The following is a 22,600-nucleotide window of genomic DNA, read 5'->3' on the forward strand; positions in this document are numbered from 1 at the left end:
GAGCAAATGCTTAGTTTTTGTTTACGATGTATACCTAATCTCTTTTGTGATAACTTTTATACACAAGTAAAAGTGTCAATCCGTATCTGGAGATGTATCAAAGTGTGAATAGAAGTTTGTTTTGCCGCATTTGCCACATTTTCTGTAAGTGTGAAACGTAAAAATGTGTTTCCTACTTTTAACGCAAATCAGTACCCAGAGAATTTGACGTCACTTCAGGCCTGACACATTGTTACGATGCAAATACAAGATAAAAGTGTGAGGCGCAGCATGTGCAACATGTGATTATAATCTGGGTGTGTAATTACTCCCTAACACCTCCTAGGTGGAAACGGAGAGAGAAAAACAATTAGTTGCACATTGGATTAGAAGTAAACAGGTCTGAAGAGAAAGGTATTTATTTCTGCTTGTGGAACAAAGTTAAAACATTTACTGTGATGGAAAATTAAATTTTTTTCAACTTAAATTTTTTATTGGTTTGTAACAAGCATACATTGTGCCACCAACCGTTGTACAGTACTGCACACCAACATTTTTTATCACTGACATATTTCCTACACAAGACAACTACTGTGTACTACATACAACACCGAACAAGACCTACAAGACGTACCAAACAAAGGACCCAATGGAGGGCACGATAAGGGAGGGGAAGGGGGGGGGGGCGTGGGTGGGGGTGTGGGTGGGTCTTCGCATCCTTTGCGAGGACCTTGGCTTCGATCCGACGTTCGTGGTTTGCCTCTAACTACACCTAGAGTCCATCTCTCAATTCCACCCCTATTTTTCGTTATTACTCTGTTGGGTTGTCATCGTTGTTGTTGAACCTACCTGTCCGTTACTATGTGGTGTCCGATCCCGTGCAATCAAAGGAGAACGCAATCGCTACTATCATTGTAATATTGCGACGGTATCCACCCCTGGGATATCTGTCTGCGCCAGCCACGGCGTCCAGACTTTTAGAAAGTTTGAGCCGGTGTCATTGACTAATCTCGTCAGTTGTTCCGTCCGGCAGACGTGCCAAATTCTGTTCCTAATTTTGGGGATAACTGGTAATTCATTTTGCTTCCACAATGCTGCGATCTCGCATCTCGTGGCTGTTGTCAAATGCGCGATTAGTTTATGCGTCGCATTCGACAAACCCTGGATCCGCCTGCCCAGGAGGAACACCCACGGGTCCAGGGGGATCTCCAAATTGAGTATCCTTTGTAATCATTCTCTAATTTGATCCCAATGCGGGACCACTTTTGAACAAGACCACAACATATGTTTCAGATCTGCTACTTCCCCACACTGCTTTGGGCATAGCGAGGAGTATCCCTTGACAAATTTAGCTAATCTTGATTGAGTTTAATACCACCGCATAAGGACTTTATATGCGTTCTCCTTTAATGTGGTGTAAACTGAGCTTCTGGCAGCAGCCTGCAGGATCCTGTCCCAATCCTCGTCCTCTAGTGTCTCCCCTAAGTCTGCTTCCCACTATCTGATGTAACTGAGTTTTTTATTCTCTGTGGTCTCAGGACAGATCACCTCCCTGTACATTCTAGAAGTCAGTCCCCTTGTGTCAGTTCCTCTGGAACACAGCTGCTCAAAATTTGTTCTTGCTGGCCTGATTGGGGATTTGTTATAAAAATCACGAATCTGGAGGTATCTGAAGAATTCCTTGTTTGGTATATCCTTTGTGGATTTAATTTGTTCAAATGTTTTAATAAATTTCCCTTCCCTCCAGATCTAGCAGCCGTGTAATACCCGACTGTATCCAGATTAGTAAGTTATTTCTATTCATCCCTGGAGCGAAGTCCGGGTTACCGATTATCGGTGTCATTGGCGATTCTCGGGAAGGGAGATTGCAGCTAGTTTTAGTGGCCTCCCATACCCGTAAGGCATTAACTGTGGTCTGGAGCGGTATTACCATGTTCCTTCTTCCCCTCTTGGGAAGCCAGATTCAATTCTGTAGCTCTGTTGGTGCACAACAACTTTTCTCTAATTCCACCCATCTCCTTAATTTCGGATCTGTGTGCCATTGAATAATTTGGCACAATTGGGCCGCCTTGTAATAAGATAACAAACAAGGTACCGCTAGTCCCCCTTTCGTAGTGGGCCTCTTGAAGATACCCTTTGCAATCCTTGGGCTTTTCTTATTCCAAATAAATTTCATAATTTGTGACTGTAGGGAGAGGATGTCCGCATGTACTATAGGTATGGGCAGACTCTGGAATAGATATAACATCCTTGGGAGGAGGTTCATTTTCACGTTATGTATCCTCCCAATCCAATAAATGCCCCCTTTCATCCATGTCTTGAGATCCTCCCCCAGAGTCTTAATCAATCTGGGGTAATTAACTTTGTATAGTGTTTTGTAATTCCATGTGATGTATACCCCTAAATATTTTGATAGAGGAGGCTTGCCATTTGAAATTTAAGTTTATGTCTATTAATTTTTCTACCTCTTTGGGTAGATTTATGTTGAGGGCTTCAGATTTGGTCTGATTGATTTTGAATCCCGAAATTTGGTTGAATTTACCCAAAATCCCAAAAACATTGGGCAGAGATGTGAGGGGTTTTGACAATGTTAAAATCACATCATCCGCATACATAGCAACCTTATGTACCTGGTCTTCTACCGATATTCCTGCTATGTCTGGACTGTGCCTAATGTGTGCCGCGAAGGGCTCTATGCAGAGGGAGAACAGCAGTGGGAACAACGGGCAACCCTGTCTTGTTCCGCTGCGAATATTAAATTGTTCTGAGGGGAAGCCCTGGTGTCTCACCCTTGCCGTCGGGCCCTCGTATAGCGCAAGAATGGCTCCTAACAGGCGTTCTTCAAAACCAAATTCTCCTAGCGTTTCTTTTAGATAGGGCCAATCTATCCTATCGAAGGCTTTCTCAGCGTCCAGACTCCACGCCATGGAGAGTATGTTTTTCTTTTTAGCCACATCTCCTTGTGTTCCTCTGCCTGTCTGCCTCAGATAAACCCTACCTGATCCGTATGAATTAGCCTGGGAAGAACACTACCCACCCTGTTTGCTATAAGTTTGGAATAAATTTTGATGTCTGAATTAATCTGGGAGATGAGCCGGTAGCTCTTGCAGTCTGCTGGGTCCTTTCCAGGCTTATGGATCAGGGATATTGAAGCTTGTATCATTTGTGTTGGGAAGGAGGCCCCCGCTAAGATTTCATTAAACATATTTAACATATGGGGTGCCAGAAATTTGAGATATTTTTTGTAGTATAAATTTAGCTGGTTTTAATGACTTGATTACCTCTGAAAGTTCTTTGTTTGTAAAGTTTGCCTGCAGTGCTTCCCTCTCCCCTCTGCTCAATGTGGGCAAATTTGCCTCTTTTAGGAATTTTTTTAATGCCTCTTTTGTTTTAGGGCTGTGGGTGACCTTATCTCCATTATAGAGTTTTTCGTAGTACGCTCTGAACTCCTCCACAATCTTCCCCGGATTGGACCTAAGGTCACCCCCCTGTGTACGTATAGCGTGAATATGGTAATTTGGAAGCTTATTTTTGAGCTTATTGCCAAGTAAAGTATCTGGCTTGTTAGCTTTTTCGTAAAATTTACATCTAGACCACGCCATTTCCTTCTCAGCTTGGGAGGATAGGAGGAGATTTAGCTTTGTTTTAGTGTCTAATAGTTATTTCAATGTTTGGTCCTATTTCCTCTCTTTATGGATGGCGGAAAGCTCCGCTAGTTGACTTTCCAACTCTTTAATTTTCCTTTCTCTTTTTCTTTTAGCGGCCAAATTCATTAATATTCCCCTGAGAGTCGCTTTATGAGCTTCCCACAGTGTGGTGTTTGTTTGTCGTCACACTCCCCTTATTCTCCTCGAAATACACCTTAATTTTCTCTCCCACCTCCCTTTCCAAATCCGGTATTTTCAATAAGATCTCATTTAGCTTCCAGTTCGCTCTAGGCCTGCCTAGAGGTATTAATGTGCATCGCAGCTCTATAGATGCGTGGTCAGACCATGAAATATCATGTATCTCTGCACGAGAGACCCCCGGGACCTTTCTCTTTGAAACCAGGAAGTAATCTATCCTGCTGTATCTGTCGTGGGGATGTGAGTAGAACATGTATTCCTTCACACCCTGATGTTGTTCCCGCCATATATCTAGGAGTTGGCATTCCTTCATTCCCTTAGCTATTGTTAGTGGGCCGTGTTATTCTTTGTACATCTGTCCAAGTCTGGGTTGAGTGTCCTATTGAGGTCCCCTGCTAATATAACGTTCCCTTTTGCTACTTTGTACAATTTTATAAAAAATCGGTTGAGGAAATCTGTGGCCTGTTTACTTGGGGCGTATATTGCTGCCAGCGTGATAGGATGGTCTCGTATGGATCCCGGTACTATGATGTACCTACCCTCTTTATCAATATATGTGCCGTCTGCTAAGAATGGTAATCTGTTGTGTACTAATATGGCTACACCTCTTTTTTTTCACCTGCGCTGATGCCAGGAAACTCATCCTAAAATCTTTGTCTAGGAATTTCGGGGAGTTGTTCCTTGCGAAGTGTGTTTCTTGCAGAAACAATATTTCTGCGCCCTTACGTTTGTAATCTTTAAAGGCTAACCTTCTTTTCGCTGGGCTGTTGAACCCTTTAACATTATGTGAAATTAGCACAATATCCTTACTCATTTTTAATCTTTAATCTTGAATCTTCCACTGAGTGGGAACAGTCAGCTAGTGATACTGACCCCGACACCCAACTAGACGAAAAACCCCAACCAGGCCATAGTAGATCTGGACCCACTGGGAATCCAGAGTTTCCTCCTTTTTTAGGTAGGAGAGGAAGATGCACACATCTAGGTCGCGGAAGACCAGGCGGGGAAAGTAAAGTGTCCTTAAGAGACAGAGAAGTTTGGGGATACCAGTCACAAGGGAGACAGCGAACATCCTACAGGGGGAGGAAGAAAAGAAACAAGTAATTAATCTGTCAAATAAAATATTAGACGCACACCATTTGCATGTATTAGGTAAAGGTTTATCCTTTTCCCCTACGAATGATCTTGCTTTATTTGACTGCATTAAGGACCTTCATCTGTTTTCCCGCAAACTGCTTCTCCATAAATTCTTTAAAAGAAAAAGACGGAATCAAACCCAAGGGACATCCCTTGAGGATGCTCCAGAGAGTGAACTTGATAACATAGATATCTTGAGTGAATTGTGGGAAGAGGGTAATAGGGCCCCTGGGGAAGGTCCTTTCACGTACCTTAAAAGTCAATCAACCTTCATTCCCCCTTCAGAATCGTGTAAAAACGTTGATGTTTTTGTCAAAATGGTTTCAACAGAAATTATGAAGCTTGCACGTAAGCCCTCGAAACAGAATTTGTCTTACTGTATGTGCAACGGAGAGCACTACATGACCTTGAGCAGGACCGCCTTATCGAGATCAAACCCTCTGATAAGGGGGGTAATGTTGTCATCCTTAACAAAGATGACTACGCCAAGGAATGTAGACGTCTTTTATTGGATAAAAAGAGCTATAGAGTCCTAAAGGAAGATCCAACTACTCTCTTTAAAACCGAACTACTACACATTCTCACAGAAGGACTGACGAATAAAGTGATCACTCAGAAAGAATTGGATTTCATTATGATGAAATATCCTCAAACGGCTACATTCTATCATTTGCCTAAATTGCATAAGAACAAGCTGCCACTACCCGGAAGACCTATTGTCTCAGGGATTGGCAGCTTAACAGCAAATGCTAGCAAATATGTGGATACCATATTACGCCCTTTCGTCAATTCCTTACCTTCCTTCCTGAGAAACACTAAGGATGTTCTTAGATTGGAAGATGTAGTGGTTAGCTCGGACACCTTTTTGGTGGGACTGGATGTGGAGGGTCTGTACACGAGCATTCCACATCCAGTCGGTTTGAGAGCAGTTATACATTTCTTGACCCAACGAGACACTACCTGTTATGCACATAATGACTTTGTTGTTCAGCTCCTGGAATTTATACTCACCAGGAACTATTTCCTATTCGATCATGTGTTTTATCATCAGATCCAGGGCACCGCAATGGGGACCACTTGTGCTCCCACCTATGCCAACTTATATCTGGGCTGATGGGAGGAAACAGTGGTCTTCAGCGATGCCCTGGAGGAATACACCAGATATATCGAATTGTGGGGTAGATATATCGACGATATTGTCCTGTTGTGGAAAGGTTCTTGGGAATTGCTTGCTCATTTTGTCAATATATTGAATACGAACTAGTTGAATCTGAAATTGACATTTGAAGCAAGCAAGACTACACTTCATTTCCTATACCTCACCATCTCTAAACAAACTGATGGAAGATTGATGACAACAATATATAGGAAGGATACATCTACAAATAGTTTGCTGTGCGCAGACAGTCACCATCCTCGTCACATCATTAAAAACATCCCTACTGGGCAATTTCTGCGATTACGAAGGAATTGCTCAACCCTACAGGAATTTAACATTCAAGCAGCTGATATGAATTCAAGGTTTTTACAACGTGGATGCTCCAAGAATTTGGTACGCAAAGCTTACACTAGAGCTAAAGGTACATCACGTACACTCCTTTTGAGTGATAGACAGCAGGTGAATCAAATTGAGGAAAAGACCATCAGGTATATTGGCACATTTAATAATCAATGGGAAGATGTACGGAATATTTAAAAAAAATATTGGCATATCCTTAGAAGTGATCCCGACTTAGAGATGATTTTGGGAGAGACACCTACTATGACCTGCAGACGGGCCAGAAACCTACGAGACAGACTGGTTCACAGCCATTATCTTACCAAATCAACAAGGACATGGCTAGGTGACCGCAAACCGATGGGGTCCTATCCTTGTGGTAGGTGTCGTGCCTGTCCCTTTATGAAAGTTACTAAAGAAATTCCCCATCCGAGAACCCACAAAATGTACACCATCAAAAGCTTCATCAATTGCAACACAGTTGGAGCTGTATATTTGATAACATGTAGATGTGGTATGTGCTACGTGGGGAAAACCCATAGAGCCCTGAAGGTCAGGCTATTAGAACATTTGGGATCTATAAGAAATGAACTAGACACCCCAGTGGCACGCCACATTCATGCATTCCACAATGGTGATGCGAGTTACATCACGGTTTGTGGAATTGAATATATACCGTGGGGTCCAAGGAAAGGGAACTGGGACAGGCACCTCATGCAAAGGGAGTGTCAGTGGATATTTAACCTGCAGACACTTCAACCTAATGGATGAAATGAGGGGTTTATCTATACCTCATTTTTATAAATGGGGAATGCGACGCAGGAGTTACATTATTCCTATCTATAGGGACAATATATACCAACTGTATGAGATCTGAGTCCCTATCATCACCCCATCTATATGTACCATTGATGGCTGTATGGATAATTGACACCGTAGTGCATAGATGGCCACTACATAGGTCTCGTTTTGACAGGTCATGCAGTATTTATACTAGAGGTGAGGATTATATCGTATTTTGAAACCCTAGACATCTACAGGTCTTATTATGTGGGGATCCAGGTATATAGTGGAGTCATACACTCCTTTGATCCCGTTGTGACTTTTATAGGCGGGTACTTTAACATTCATACACTCCTACAACCCCATATATACATCTATATTGTGATGTTATATACACAGGGCTAATTCCAATATGGGTCCTTGATGTGTAATCACCGTTCACATGAGACCTTCAATTTAGATTAATATGGTGTTTGTAGTAAGCCAGAGAGAGAGATATATACCTACAAACTCCTGACATGTGTTACATATTGATGGGGTGATATGGCTGCCATGTATATAGATCCACACACAATCACATCATTTAGGTGGTATAAACTTCTGTCATTCAATTACCATATAGGTAAAGATGGATCCCGATTCCTATGTATATATAAGGAAGGGGTTAACATAATTAGCATCATAATGCCACAGACTTGACAGGCTCTGATACAGTGTAATCCACGAGCGAGTTATACTGTCTATTCTGTGCATACGTTTATGTGATTGGCTGAATAGGAGGACACACCCGTAGCCAAGACACATAAGATTCCTCTGGAGTGGCTGGATACCACTCCCCTTACCTTGAGAAAGCGCCTGGTAGGCGTGAAACGTGCGTCGGTTTTTAATGACGTCACCGTGATGACGTCATCAGGGAGCGCATGAGTTGAGCCGAGCAGGAGGAAGTGTATACCGCACAGCACTACTTGAGCACGTACCCGTGTTATTATCAGGTTGTATCCCTCTGTTTATTTGCCCTACGGCATCAATGATACATATATCCCTATTCATAGGAGGCTGATGTTTTTGACTTATACATCTTGAGGACGGCCTGGGACACAGTTCCGTGTACACCACGTTTATGCCTATCATATGTACCTGCACATAACTATGGTGTTAGCCACACATCTGATACAGGGACTGTGTTTATTTATACACCGGTTGCGTGGGTCAAAATTGCTTTATACTTAGAGTTCTCTATAGAGATGCTAGGTGCTTGGTGTATATATTGGTAAAACATACTGGACACCTAACAAGCTCAGTAGCACTCCTCTGTGACACTCATATGCTTATATATATGTTGTGGTCATTTTGGGGGTTCAATAGGAGCTTGTTAGGTGTCCAGTATGTTTTACAATTGTTGTCCAGCTAGTCATGGCTGATTGGAGGGTGGCAACCTCCTTCCTAATTTAAGCTCACCCCCTCCCACATTTAAATGGTTATGGGCTCACTCCATAGCATCTTCCACTCAGGGGAACTTGCCTGCTTGCAGTTTGGCTGTGACATCTCTAATACAGAGTGCTTTTCCTGGTAATGTACAGGTTAATAAAAGCTTCAGTCAGACTCAGAACTTTGCAACTAATATTGACAGATTTACTATAAATCATTCTTCCTGTTATTACACAGGTTATTAAGAATTTATATTAGCGTTAGGGACCCCTGATATGTGGTCTGCCTTGGCGTTGGCTCAGGGGCTTACAACAATTTTGGCCAAAAATGTCAAACTAAAAGACCATTTTACTTATTAGATATTTATACATATATATTTAGGCACTGTACCGTGTATGAGTCTCACTGGATGTGCTAAAAACTGAGCTTTGTCTGTGTTTTATGTTCTGTCTCTGGTTTTAAAAATATATATTGCCATGCTCAGTAGCACTCCTCTGTGACACTCATATGTTTATATATATGTTGTGGTCATTTTGGGGGTTCAATAGGAGCTTGTTAGGTGTCCAGTATGTTTTACAATTGTTGTCCAGCTAGTCATGGCTGATTGGAGGGTGGCAACCTCCTTCCTAATTTAAGCTCACCCCCTCCCACATTTAAATGGTTATGGGCTCACTCCATAGCATCTTCCACTCAGGGGAACTTGCCTGCTTGCAGTTTGGCTGTGACATCTCTAATACAGAGTGCTTTTCCTGGTAATGTACAGGTTAATAAAAGCTTCAGTCAGACTCAGAACTTTGCAACTAATATTGACAGATTTACTATAAATCATTCTTCCTGTTATTACACAGGTTATTAAGAATTTATATTAGCGTTAGGGACCCCTGATATGTGGTCTGCCTTGGCGTTGGCTCAGGGGCTTACAACAATTTTGGCCAAAAATGTCAAACTAAAAGACCATTTTACTTATTAGATATTTATACATATATATTTAGGCACTGTACCGTGTATGAGTCTCACTGGATGTGCTAAAAACTGAGCTTTGTCTGTGTTTTATGTTCTGTCTCTGGTTTTAAAAATATATATTGCCATGCTCAGTAGCACTCCTCTGTGACACTCATATGCTTATATATATGTTGTGGTCATTTTGGGGGTTCAATAGGAGCTTGTTAGGTGTCCAGTATGTTTTACAATTGTTGTCCAGCTAGTCATGGCTGATTGGAGGGTGGCAACCTCCTTCCTAATTTAAGCTCACCCCCTCCCACATTTAAATGGTTATGGGCTCACTCCATAGCATCTTCCACTCAGGGGAACTTGCCTGCTTGCAGTTTGGCTGTGACATCTCTAATACAGAGTGCTTTTCCTGGTAATGTACAGGTTAATAAAAGCTTCAGTCAGACTCAGAACTTTGCAACTAATATTGACAGATTTACTATAAATCATTCTTCCTGTTATTACACAGGTTATTAAGAATTTATATTAGCGTTAGGGACCCCTGATATGTGGTCTGCCTTGGCGTTGGCTCAGGGGCTTACAACAATTTTGGCCAAAAATGTCAAACTAAAAGACCATTTTACTTATTAGATATTTATACATATATATTTAGGCACTGTACCGTGTATGAGTCTCACTGGATATGCTAAAAACTGAGCTTTGTCTGTGTTTTATGTTCTGTCTCTGGTTTTAAAAATGTATATATTGGTACACATATGACCGGTTTTCCTACTCATACCGTGTCAATCCCCCGTGTCTATCCACTACCAATAGATTAGTACATATGTGGTGAGGTTTAGACATATTTATTGCTCTACTCATGCGGTAATCCTTGTGTTTTTTATCCATGTCTATTATGTTTCATTGCATAGTTGTTAAATAAAGTAGTTTTTAGTATATTAGTGAGTGGCTATATAGGGGTTTCCCTAGGATTGAATGCCTCCAAGCCCTCTTTAGTGATTAGCGAGTGCACATACAGTAGCGACATCTTTTATTCGAGTAAATGCCGGCGGCATGCCGGGATCTACCCCAGCTGCCGCCAGTCAGAAACGCGCGCCGCCGCGTTTCCCCCACGCACCCCCCCTCCACATCGCGCGCAATTACCCCCCCAAAGACACCCCGAACCCGGCTTCTACTCTGCCCCTCTGCTTCCCCGCACCCCCGCTTACCTAGATTTGAACTCCAGGGGTGTCGGGGAAGCCTGGGGAAGCCGGGGAAGACGGGGAAGCCGGGCGCGCTTGTGACCGTGACGTCACAGTGCGCCGCCACGCGCCGCGGCTACCCGCTTCCCAGCCTCATTCAGCCAGCGGCATTTGCTCGAATAAGAGCTGCCGCTGCTGTAGGTTCTTTTTTTGTATCTTGACACTCTCCCTTCATTTTTAATCTTGCCTCTTTGACTCTGAAGAAATCTGTTGATTTTCCTGTAGGGTTCTCTGTTCCTGGAACCAATACCCTTCTCCATCCCCGACTATCTTCTTTGTCCACCTGTGGGTACATAGGGACACACACACACACACACCCACACACAAGGAAAACCTGGGGGTATACAGATACAAACACATAACACTCAACCACAGAACACTGCATAACAGAAATTAACAGCTCTTGACGCCTTTCAACTTCTCCTCTGGCGCCGAGTTCATCGCCTTTGGGCTCTCTCCATCCGTGTTGGTCTTTGTTTCTCGCCTTGGAGTGTACGGATTCCTCTCCCTGTAGCACCGCCCAAAGGACTTTGCTGATGAACTGAAGAGCCCTTCTCTCCACTCCCAGCCTCTGGCCCATACAAACTTTGGAGCCTGTCCCTCCCCGTAGTTCCTGCCCTGCTCTCCTGAAAACCTTAAACTTAAAACCATCTAACTTCTTCTCTGTTGACCTGAATTCCTTTTCCCGTGACTACTCTTATTGTGCCAATTGTTTTTTTTTGGTTGTTCCCCCCCCCCCCCCCCCTGTTACCCGTCCCCTCCTCTGGTGCAACTATTACCCCCGTTGCTTTTAATTCCCTTGTGTACCCCTCCTATTCTCCTACGTATCTACCTCAAGGACTGATCTTACACTTCCTTACTCTGTCTCATTTCTCATTTCTTACAGCGGTTCTCCAAGACCCTCTCTGCTCCTCTCCCGTCTGTATGTCTTCCGCTGTAGTTCAACCTAGTCTCCTTCCTTCTACTTATCTCTCACCTACTTACCCTTCAATCCTAACTATCACTTTCTCATCCCATGTCCTTTAATGCTTATGCTTTCTTCTACCTCATGTTATCTCTACCTTCCCATGCCGTCTTCTCCTGTCTCCTTACTTCACTTCCCGACCCTTTTATTCTTATGTTACCACCCTTTATTCTCACCCTACCTTCTAACTCAACCTTCTGTTCTGTCCACCTCCCAAAATGCTACTTGCTGATGCTCCCTCAACATACTTTTCTACCTACCATCCCCCCTCTAATATTGTATTGCCTTCGCTGTTTGTCTTGTGTGCCCGTCTCATCTTCCTACTCATCTCATCTTCCTCTCCCCCCCCAATTCTGCACCTCTTCCCCCCCCCCAATTCTGCGCCTCTTCCAGCGCTGTTAGGCCGCCTCTGTGGCCTACCGCCTGTCGCGTCTCTATGACGTCATCCTCTGTGCGGCCTCTCGCTAACTTTGCCACCTCCAAGATGGCGCCTGTTGTACCGTCTCCGTACGATGACGTCCTTCCGGTCCGCCGCCATTTTGGATCGCACTTCGCATCGTCATGGAGGTCCGCACCCTCGCTCCAGCTTCCCGCCTCCCTGTAACTTCCGGCTTCTGCGTGTCATCTTGGATCCAGGGTTAGTCCATTGCTGCCGCCATCTTCTTTACCTGGCCATGATTTCAGGATAAGGTAAGGGTAGACAACATTTTCGGGTAGGGTTGACTTTATTCCCTTTTCTGACAGGTTTTGACTGTCGGCTCGCTGCAGAGTCTCTCTCACTTCCTTAGTAACATCTCGGAATTCCAGGAACTAATGAAAATTCATCTCAACTTTTAAACTGAGGAAACTTGATAATGTCTTAACTTATAACTTTAATGTTTTTGTTCTCTGACTTTATTCAGCTCTTGTCTCTTTGTGCTTTGGGTGACTTAGAGTTTTGTACCCATATGGGGTCTGGGGGTGTCTCCACGGGGCTCGCACCATTAGGGGCTTCCCCCAGCCCTAGTTTGTGCAGGAAGGAGGGTCCCTCTTCTGGTTCCCTCATTGCGACCGCTCTACCACCACGGGTCACCAATAGACCAAAGGGAAAAGTCCACCTGTACCAGACTCCCTTTTCTTTCAGGATCTTGGTAACTGGCAGCAGGTTTCGCCTCATAGCTAGCGTGGCCGGTGCCAGATCTTGGAAAATTAGCAGTCGGGCCCCTTCAAATTCCACCGTAGGTAGTGGCCTTGTTTTTTGCAGGTTTGCTTCTTTTGTTCGGAAGTGGTGCATTCGCACAACAATATCCCGTGGTTGTTCGGACTGTAGAGGCTTAGCCCTTAAGGCCCTGTGGCATCGGTCCATGGATAGGTACTCCTTCGGTGTGTCTGGGAGTATGCTCTCTATCCACCGGGATATGTAGTCCTCGCAGTCCAGGACCGCTTCTGGTACTCCCCTGATCCGGATATTGTTGCGCCTGTCCCGGTTTTCGGCGTCCCCTTGCCTTTCTCGTAGTTCATTGATTTGCTCCTGCATGTCCGCCGTCCTTCTGGCCCGTCGTTTGATTGCTTTGATGGATTGATCTACTTTCAACTCCAGAACTCCTGTTCTCTCTCCCAGTCCTGTCCCTTCCTTTGTTAGTTCCCTTATTTCTGCTTGGAACAGGTTTTTCAAGTCTTTGTACAGCCTCGTAAAGTCACATTGCCGTACTTGTGGGTTTAGTTTCCCTAATCAGATGTTTTATGCTTTTTAGTTCACGTTTTTGCGGGTTTTATTTGTTATAATTGTTGAGCGGGGCACGGAGCACTTAAAATACACGCCCATACTCCTTGCCGTCGCGCATGCGCCGCCGGAAAAATGACATTTTATTAAAGAACCCACATTAATAAGTTGTTTCTAAATGTTTGCGTTTACAAATGTTGAGGATATGAACAGGTAGTATCTGTGTAATACTCTGTGTTGACAATTTTGCAAGAGGATCGAGAGATGTTCCCTTATCTTCCTTTCATGTGTGTGTTCGGTGAGGGAACTTTGATCAGGGAGAAACAAAAATAGTTTGAGGGGTCTGTGGCCCTTCTCCTTAGCTTAAGCTCACCCATCCCACTTCTATTTAGTCACCAGGTTCCAGCACACGCATGTGCATGTAATAGCCTATTGAAAGATTTATTTCCCAGGAGAGAGGTGGCGTTGATCTTTGCTGCAGCAAGAAGTGTGGGAAGTAAGTATCCTTTGTTGCACTTTTTATTTAAGATTATTTTCTCTCACTATATTCACTAGGACACTCCTAGTTATAACTGCCCTACAGCTCACGCATAGCACACACAGTGCTGAAGATTCGGCTCGGGTGTTCACTAAATGGCTGTCAGTGCCGCAGAAGAAGACCAAAGATGCAAAGTTCTGTGCGGAAGATCATGTGACCAGGCAGTCACTAGATACAATTGGTGCACTGCTAGAGAGAGGGCAGGGCTCAAAAAGGGGTGTGCCAGAGCCTGTTTCAGAAGAGGAAGGGGATGTGACTTTGTAAATGGTTGCTATAGAAACAAATAATGGCTGTTACATTATAATACATAACAATGTAATTTAGAGTTGTTTTAAAAAAAGATACTACAAGTATTTTCTCATAGTACTGAACTGATTTATTTAAAAAAAAATACACACACATAGGATATTGCTTGGACTGCAGCTTTAAGACGGCTCATTGCAGAGTTCGAATTCTTGTCCTTTACAAAGGGACAGTTTATGCTCTTGTATTAGTGTGTGTAAAGCCGGTGATATTTTAGATGTGCCGCTCTGTTCTCTCACCCCGCAGCCCTGCAGGGTATACTAGTCTGATAGGATGAGAAGAGTATATCACTCCTTTTTATTATCTGGGCGTTTATCTCTGGGAGCCGGTATCACGCTGGCCCTCTCGTTCGCTCCCTATTATTCTGTAATGATGAAGTGGACCCGTGCTCGGCGTCTCGGGATACTAACCCCTTCTCTGCCGGGGGAGCCTGCGAGGCGTTGCAAAGTAAACGCGTTACTGTTGTCTGTTCCCTAAAGGGGTCTTGTTCATTGCATTTTAGAACAGCAGCAATGTTCGCTTTTTTTACATGAATCTTGAGGTGCCCGGGAGGGGCTGCTCTGTGACCCCCGACCTTCAGGGACTTCCCAGTTCCCAAGATCCCATCTTTGCCGTAGGACACAGAATGGATGCCTGGTCAGGCTTGCTCCAGCGCACAATAAAAAGTCGCATCATCGGATGTCGCGACTTTCTGTCCGTGACCCGGTGGCCATAATTGTAGTTATTTTGGGCCAAACACTGGCACAAAAAACCTGAAAGATCTCGGGAACAGGCAGGTCCATGGAAGTCGGAGGTCCTCCGATCACCTCCAAGGGCCACCCCTGTCCAGGTAAGCGAAAACAGATATGATTTTTTTGGGGGTGTGGGAGGGTTGGTGTTTTAAAGGTTAATCTTTAAAGGTTTTTGTTTTGCTACAAAAATCGTATCCAGTCACCTCCGCCCTCTGTGCAGAGAGATTAATCCCAGCAGAGGGAGCTAGAGAATTGTATAGACAGGGTACTCTGGACTATTGTAGAATGATCTAGCACAGCGTTGTGCAGACTGGCGGGTGCTACATTTTCTGGGGGGGGGGGGGGGGGCACGCTGCAGTTTTAGAGGCCCCGCGCTCTCCCCCAAGGCATTTAAAATAAATGTCGGGGGACCACGCGAGGCCTCTATAACACACTTACCTTCTCTTGCGGCGCGTCACCATGGTAACCCGGCGTCAAATTATGCCGCAGGGTCACGTTACCATGGCAACGTGCCATCACATGACCCCACGCTTCATTTGACGCCGAGCGCAAGGTTGCCGAGGAGAGCAGGCCGGGGTGCGCACCCCTGATCTAGCACAGGGGCTGCCAACTCCTGTCTTCAAGGGCCACCAACAGGTCAGGTTTTCAGGATATCCCTGCTTCAGCACAGTTGGCTCAATCATTAGCTCAGTCATTGACTGACCTGTGCTGAAGCAGGGATATCCTGACCTGTTGGTGGCCCTTAAGGACTGGAGTTGGCCGCCCCTGGTTTAAAACTTGGTTACACTTTAGCAAAGATAAACTCATCATCGCCAACGATTAGATCCGATTACCAGCGACTGAACTCAAAAAGGACGTCGTTTGTGTCTCTTGTGCTCTACAACTGTAAAATATTGCCCTGTTATTTGATTGGCATTCCTCTGGATCTTTATCGGTGTGAGTATTTGAGTTCATCTCATATTGCACCAATACATTACTTATTAAACCTCCTATGAATGTAATTGAAAACTGAAATAATAATGAACTACAGAATTGTTACTACACACTTTGCATTAGCAATCTCAGTGTTATGGTGCTGACAGTAATTGCAAAGTCTTATTATTTCTCTGTTATTATACACTAGCTGAGAGACCCGGCGTTGCCCGGGATGTAAATGCGTAATAGGTAGTATTATTTATAAATGGTGGAACAATAGGTGACTATTTGTTGGAAAGGTTGGATAATAATGTTGAAAAGAAAGATGGAAGAAAATGTAATACGATGTTGTATAAAAACGGTTTATTGTAAACACACCACAGTACAATGTATATTTTGGTGACATAAGTGATGTGAAAATGTGAGGCGTGTGTCCTGCTAGGGTGTGAGCGTGTGTGAGGCGGCGGGTGGGTGTTCAGTACGGGTGGCGCGTGGGTAGTGAGTGCTGGCTGTGGGTCGGGGTCCTGCTAGGGTGTGAGGCGGCGGGTGTGTGGCGAGTGCGGGTGACAGCTGGTCAGTGATATTGTTGCGTAGGGGCAGGATGCGGCAGGTGTGTGTCGAGTGTGTGGGGTGGGTGAGAGGCGGCGGGTGTGTGTCGAGTGTGGCGGGTGTCTGTTGAGTGCGTGCGGCGGAAGTGTGGCGCAGGGGTGTGAGCGGTGGGTGGGTGAAAGGCAGAAGTGCGGGTGGGCGAAAGGCAGAGGCAGGAGGGCGGACGAAAGGCATTGAAGGAGGGGAGGTGAGGTCGGAGGGGTGAAGGGGGGCGGAGGGGAGGTGAGGAGGATGGGTGGTGAGGGGGGGGGGTGGTGAGGGGAGGTGAAGGGGGGACTGAGGGGAGGTGAAGGGGGGACTGAGGGGAGGTGAAGGGGGGACTGAGGGGAGGTGAAGGGGGGGCGGAGGGGAGGTGAAGGGGGGGCGGAGGGGAGGTGAAGGGGGGGCGGAGGGGGGGCGGAGGGGAAGTGAAGGGGGGAGCGGAGGGGAGGTGAAGGGGGGGCGGAGGGGAGGTGAAGGGGGGGGCGGAGGGGGTAGGTGGGAAGGGTGGAGGTGGGGGGCTGGGGGGGAGGACGGAGGTGAAGGGGGGGTGAGGGTAGATGAAGGGGGGTGGTAAGGGGGGGGAGGTGGTGGGGAGGTGGGAAGGGGGGGGAGGTGGTGGGGAGGTGGGAAGGTGGGAGGTTGTAAGGGGGGAGTGAAGGGAAGGTGAAGGGGGGTGAAGGTGGGGGTGGTGAAGGTAGGGGTGGAGGGGAGGTGAAGGTAGGGGTGGAGGGGAGGTGAAGTGGGGGTGGAGGGGAGGTGAAGGTGAGGTGAAGGGGGGTGGAGGAGGGGAGGTGAAGGGGGGAGGGGAGGTGAAGGGGAGGTGAAGGGGAGGGGTGGAGGGGAGGTGAAGGGAGGGCTGGAGGGGAGGTGAAGGGGAGGTGAAGGGGGGGGTGGAGGGGAGGTGAAGGGGAGGGGTGGAGGGGAGGTGAAGGGGGGGGGGGGTGGAGGGGAGGTGAAGGGGGGGGGGTGGAGGGGAGGTGAAGGGGGGGGGGGGGTGGAGGGAGGTGAAGGGGGGGGTGGAGGGGAGGTGAAGGGGGGGGTGGAGGGGAGGTGAAGGGGGGGGGGTGGAGGGAGGTGAAGGGGGGGGGGTGGAGGGGAGGTGAAGGGGGGGGGGGTGGAGGGGAGGTGAAGGGGGGGGGTGGAGGGGAGGTGAAGGGGGGGGGTGGAGGGGAGGTGAAGGGGGGGGGTGGGGGGGGGGTGGAGGGGAGGTGAAGGGGGGGGTGGAGGGGAGGTGAAAGGGGGGGGGGGGTGGAGGGGGGGGAGGGGAGGTGAAGGGGGGGGGGGTGGAGGGGAGGTGAAGGGGGGGGGGTGGAGGGGAGGTGAAGGGGGGGAGGGGAGGTGAAAGGGGGGGGGGGGTGGAGGGGAGGTGAAGGGGGGGGGGGGTGGAGGGGAGGTGAAGGGGGGGGGAGGTGAAGGGGTGGAGGGGAGGTGAAGGGGGGGTGGAAGGGAGGTGAAGGGGGGGGGTGGAGGGGAGGTTTAGGGGGGGGTGGAGGGGAGGTTAAGGGGGGGTTGGAGGGGTGGTGAAGGGGGGGGTGAAGTGAAGGGGGGTGGAGGGGGGGGGTGGAGGGTGGAGGGGGGGGGTGGGGGATGGGAGGTGGAGGGGATGTGGAAGGGAGGGAAGTGGAGTGAGGGGTGGGTGAGGGGAGGTGAAGGGCGCTCACTCACCCGTCCGGCCGTTCCCTCACCCGTCCGGCAGCTCCCACGTGGATCTGAGGCGGGAGGCAGCGTGTTGTGGCCGCTCCCCCGCTGTGTCCCTGGCGCGCGCTCCCTCACTCCGCTCCCCCGCTGACTGTAGCGGCGCCAGGGGGGTGGAGGGGAAGTGAGTGAGGGAAGGTGAAGGGGGGTGAGGGGAGGTGAAGGCCGCTCACTCACCCGTCCGGCAGCTCCCTCACCCGTCCGGCAGCTCCCACGTGGAGGGGGGGGGGGGGTGAAAGCGCGGGAAACAGGGAGAGGCGGAGGAAGAGGCGGAGCCTCCGGGACCGGTGGGGAAGAGAGCGGGAGATGTGCTGCTAACACTGTGAGCCCCGCTAATGTATGTAACACCGTGTGTGTGTTTGGGGGGGGGGGGGGGGGGGGGGTGTTTAGTGATGTGTGTGTGTGTGTGTGTGTATAGTGATGTGTGTGTGTGTGTGTGTGTATAGTGATGTGTGTGTGTGTGTGTGTGTATAGTGATGTGTGTGTGTGTGTGTGTGTGTGTATAGTGATGTGTGTGTGTGTATAGTGATGTGTGTGTATAGTGATGTGTGTGTGTATAGTGATGTGTGTGTGTGTGTGTGTGTATAGTGATGTGTGTGTGTATAGTGATGTGTGTGTGTGTGTGTGTATAGTGATGTGTGTGTGTGTATAGTGGTGTGTGTGTGTGTGTGTGTGTGTGTGTATAGTGGTGTGTGTGTGTGTGTGTGTGTGTACCCTTCACTCCGCCTCAGGCCAATGAGAGGTGTGCGGGGGCGGGCGGGCGGCCCAAGGGAGCAATCTCATTGGCCTGGCCCAAGGTCCAATGAGATTGCCGCTAGGGACACGGGGAGGGGCACAGGGAGACACATACAGACCCGGACACATAGAACATTTTCAGAAATATATAGTACATGTTAATAAATGTTACATTTTGCCAAGTGCTTTCCAACTCCGTGGTGAAAGCTAATAGGGTCAGAGGCCAGTAAATCTTATGTGATAATCTCATTTGTTGTTGCCAGCCACATTGTTGCATTGTTACGAGGGGGTAAGGCGTTAATGGGAACTGTTATATGGCACAATAGGAGGAGTTAGGGAGCAAATATTGGCAGAAATAGGAGTTATAGGGACCAGTAGAATGTTATATGGAGGTATAATATTAGAGTGGTTATTTGGAGTAATAGGAGGAGTTCGGATGGAGTTCGAGGAGTTATAAGGAGTGTTGTTTCTGAGTAATAGGAATCTTTGGGATGGAGTTATAGGGAGTGGATATTAGGCGTAATAGGAGGAGTTATGTTAGAGTTATAAGGAGTGGTCATTTGGAGGCGTCTGAGCTTGCGCTATCCTTGTCTGCTTAAAAAACTTGCCTCACATTAATCCAACTTGGAATTTTCTTTTTATTACATTTGTTCCAGACACCCAAGGATACAGCAATAAGGCAAAGTGTGCAGCTTCACCTAAACCCCCAACCCCCTCCTGCCCCGTCACCACATATATTCCCCGCACCTCCTCCTGCTTTCCGCGGAGTTCCCTGGCTTTCCTTTATCAGGCAGGAGATATCTGCTTGCACCTTGTGCAGTAGCACGGCCGCTGTAATAGATCTCCAGCGTGATGGGTTCCGTCCTCCCAGGTCCGTCCAGCGCTGAATGTGCTGAGTACCGTCTTCCCGTGTCTGGCTCTGAAGACTGCTCCGTACTACAATCTGATATATTTCCATCAGCCGTGCAGCTCCCAGACTATGGGCCATATTTACTAAGTAGTGCTCTGCCCTAGGGCTCTTCCCAGCAGTGGAAAACACCGTAGACTAGAGACCATTGACTTGAATGGTCTTTAAGATGGGTTTTTTTTTTCAGCACCGAAATGTGCTTTTATGGTAGAAAACTGCTTGGTAAATATAGTCCCCAGGCCAATTTTAAAAGTCCAGTAGAGTAGTTTGTCTATTGTGTTTTTGTTTGGGGCCTGTAGACAAACCTGTTATCCTCCCCTGTCCGCCACTCTTGTTCCTCAGATGAGTTTCATAGTGAATTTGTTATCCTCTGTCTCCACTCCCCAATGCGTTGCCCGCGGGACGTAGTTGATATTTGCCGTGTGTTTGATGTTCCCGCACCCGCGGCTCCACAGGAAGATGAAGAGGAAGCAGAGGATCACTGAGCTGACAAAGGGCAGGAGGCCACCGGCTGTGATCACCGCCAGCAGATACCCGTGCGGCACAGAGAGGGAAGGGGGGGACCGCTCTGTCATTAAAGGGGGTGACCTCCAGGTGCACCCAAGCGGAGTCGTTCCCTGCCACGTTGCTTGCCAGGCAGAGGTAAGCTCCGGCGTCCCGGGCCAGGACTGGCGGAACTGGAGGGAGCCCTCCGGGAGAACTGTCACCCTTCCTAAATCTGGCACTGCAGCCGCCGTCACCAAGTTGGAGTCCGGGATCACCCAATCCTGGGGGGAGCCTGGCAACGTTGTCACAGTTATCTGTCCTGAGGAGCTTGATATGTAATGAGGGGGACCCAGTGGTCCTGATCGTCCCACCTGTTCCCAGCTCTGTAGGACCTGGGCTGACTGGCCTGGGGCTCTGTGGCAGCACCCAGTGTTGTTGGAGGGTGCAGGCACCCCCCTGACTCTGGCAGTGGATGGTCAGCTCCTCACCGTCCTGGACCCTCAGCATCTGTGGCCCCTGTCCCACTATCCTCGGTGGCTGGCAGGTGAAGAGTTCAGGGCAGAGCAGGTCCGGGTAGTCTGGGATCACTGTCCCACGTAGCGAGGAAGGAGCCGCACAAACTGGAGGCTTTCCCCCAAAACGGAGCCTGCGACGGAGGAGCCAGCAGAGGCGACAGTCACAGGACAGCAAGGTCCCAGACAGGAGCAGGGTCTCCAGGATCCCTGGACGGGGGGGCAGGGCATCCTCTGCCAGCCAGCTCAGCGGGTTCTGTGACAGATCCAGCAGCCGCAGGCGCTCCAGTCCATGGAATGCGTCAGAGGGGACCACACGGAGCCTCCCCCCGGACAATCGTAGCTCCTCCAACCTCCTGAGGGTGCTCAGGTCTTTGGCCAGGAGCTCAGAGAGGGGGTTGTGGGAGAGGTCCAGCCTCCGAAGGTCAACCTGGGACCTTAGTGCCTCCCCTGGGACCGAGGTCATGTTGCAGTGGGTCAGCGACACGGAGCTCAGGTTTAACCCAGACAGACTGAGTGGCCCGAGAAAGCCAAGCGAGTGCCAGCGATCCATGTCTATCGCTCGTAGCCACGGCAGCCCTGGGAAGGAGAGATCCTGCAGAATAGGACTGCTCACCCCTCCCAGACGCAGCTCGGAAAGCCGGGAGAGGGCAGACAGAGCCCTGGAGGGTACGCTGCTTAGTCTGGTCTCCTCCAGCCCCAGTCTCTGCAGCTGGGGCATCCCCAGGAAAGCCCCTGGAGACACAAACAGCAGGGGGTTGTCTCCGGCCTCAAGGTGCCGCAGCTCCCTCAGCCCCTGGAAGGTCTGGTCCAGTAGGATGACAAGCTGGTTCCCGCGGATATCCAGCCAAGAAAGGTCCGACATCCCAGCGAACATCCCCGGGGGCAGCAGCTTGAGCTGGTTGTGGTGGAGCAGGAGAATGCGTAAGCTGGGCAGGCCCCCGAAGACCTCCGGCTCCACTCGGGACAGCTGATTGTGGCTCAGATCCAGCTCTTGGAGCTCCTGGAGATGGGCGAAGGCGTCAGGCTGCACGGATCGGATATGGTTATAACTCAGATCCAGGAGGTGGGAGGAGAGGGGGATACCCCCTGGCACCAAGCTCAGGAGGCGGTGGCGGCACAGGGTGGCATTGTCATGCAGGGGGCACTCGCAGGGGGAAGGGCAGCAGGAGCCCAGAGCTCTGAGGAAGACTCCAATACACATGACTAGGACAGGAGGCTCCCAGTAGAAGTGCAGCCATAGAATACGCCTCCTCTGTGCCATCTTCCTGCAAAACACAAAGGGAGACTTGCATCAGCAACATTCAACTTGCTGCTTAAAGTTGTTCAAGAATTTTCTCTTGCCAATGTCATGTTTTCATTGTGTTGTTTCTTACACCAGGTGATAACGCAGGGGTGGGCTAATCCAGTCCTCAAGGGCCACCACCATGTCACGTGTTCAGGATATCCCTGCGTCAGCCCAAGTGGCTCAGTCAAAGACTTAGCCACTGATTGAGCCACCTGGGCTGACGCAGGGATATCCTGAACATCTGACCTGTTGGTGGTCCTTGAAGACTGGGGTTACCCAGTCAACGAGTGAGCCACTGATTGAGCCACCTGTGCTGAAGCAGGGATATCCTGAAAACCTGCCTGTTGGTGGCCCTTGAGGACTGGGGTTGC

The 22,600-nt window shown here is 48.5% G+C and overlaps 1 protein-coding gene across 1 annotated transcript; it reads right to left on the bottom strand.

Moving 5' to 3' along the window:
* Positions 1-20,231: 20,231 nt before the first annotated feature.
* On the bottom strand, positions 20,232-22,205 carry LOC142499969 (leucine-rich repeat and immunoglobulin-like domain containing-NOGO receptor-interacting protein 4). Its single transcript, XM_075610026.1, is given in 4 exon segments — positions 20,232-20,503; positions 20,505-20,617; positions 20,620-20,748; positions 20,801-22,205. Coding segments are annotated over 4 exon segments (1,869 nt in total). The 3' UTR covers positions 20,232-20,281.
* Positions 22,206-22,600: the final 395 nt, after the last annotated feature.

The sequence above is a fragment of the Ascaphus truei genome, chromosome 7 (assembly GCF_040206685.1).
Source record: "Ascaphus truei isolate aAscTru1 chromosome 7, aAscTru1.hap1, whole genome shotgun sequence".
NCBI lineage: Eukaryota > Metazoa > Chordata > Amphibia > Anura > Ascaphidae > Ascaphus > Ascaphus truei.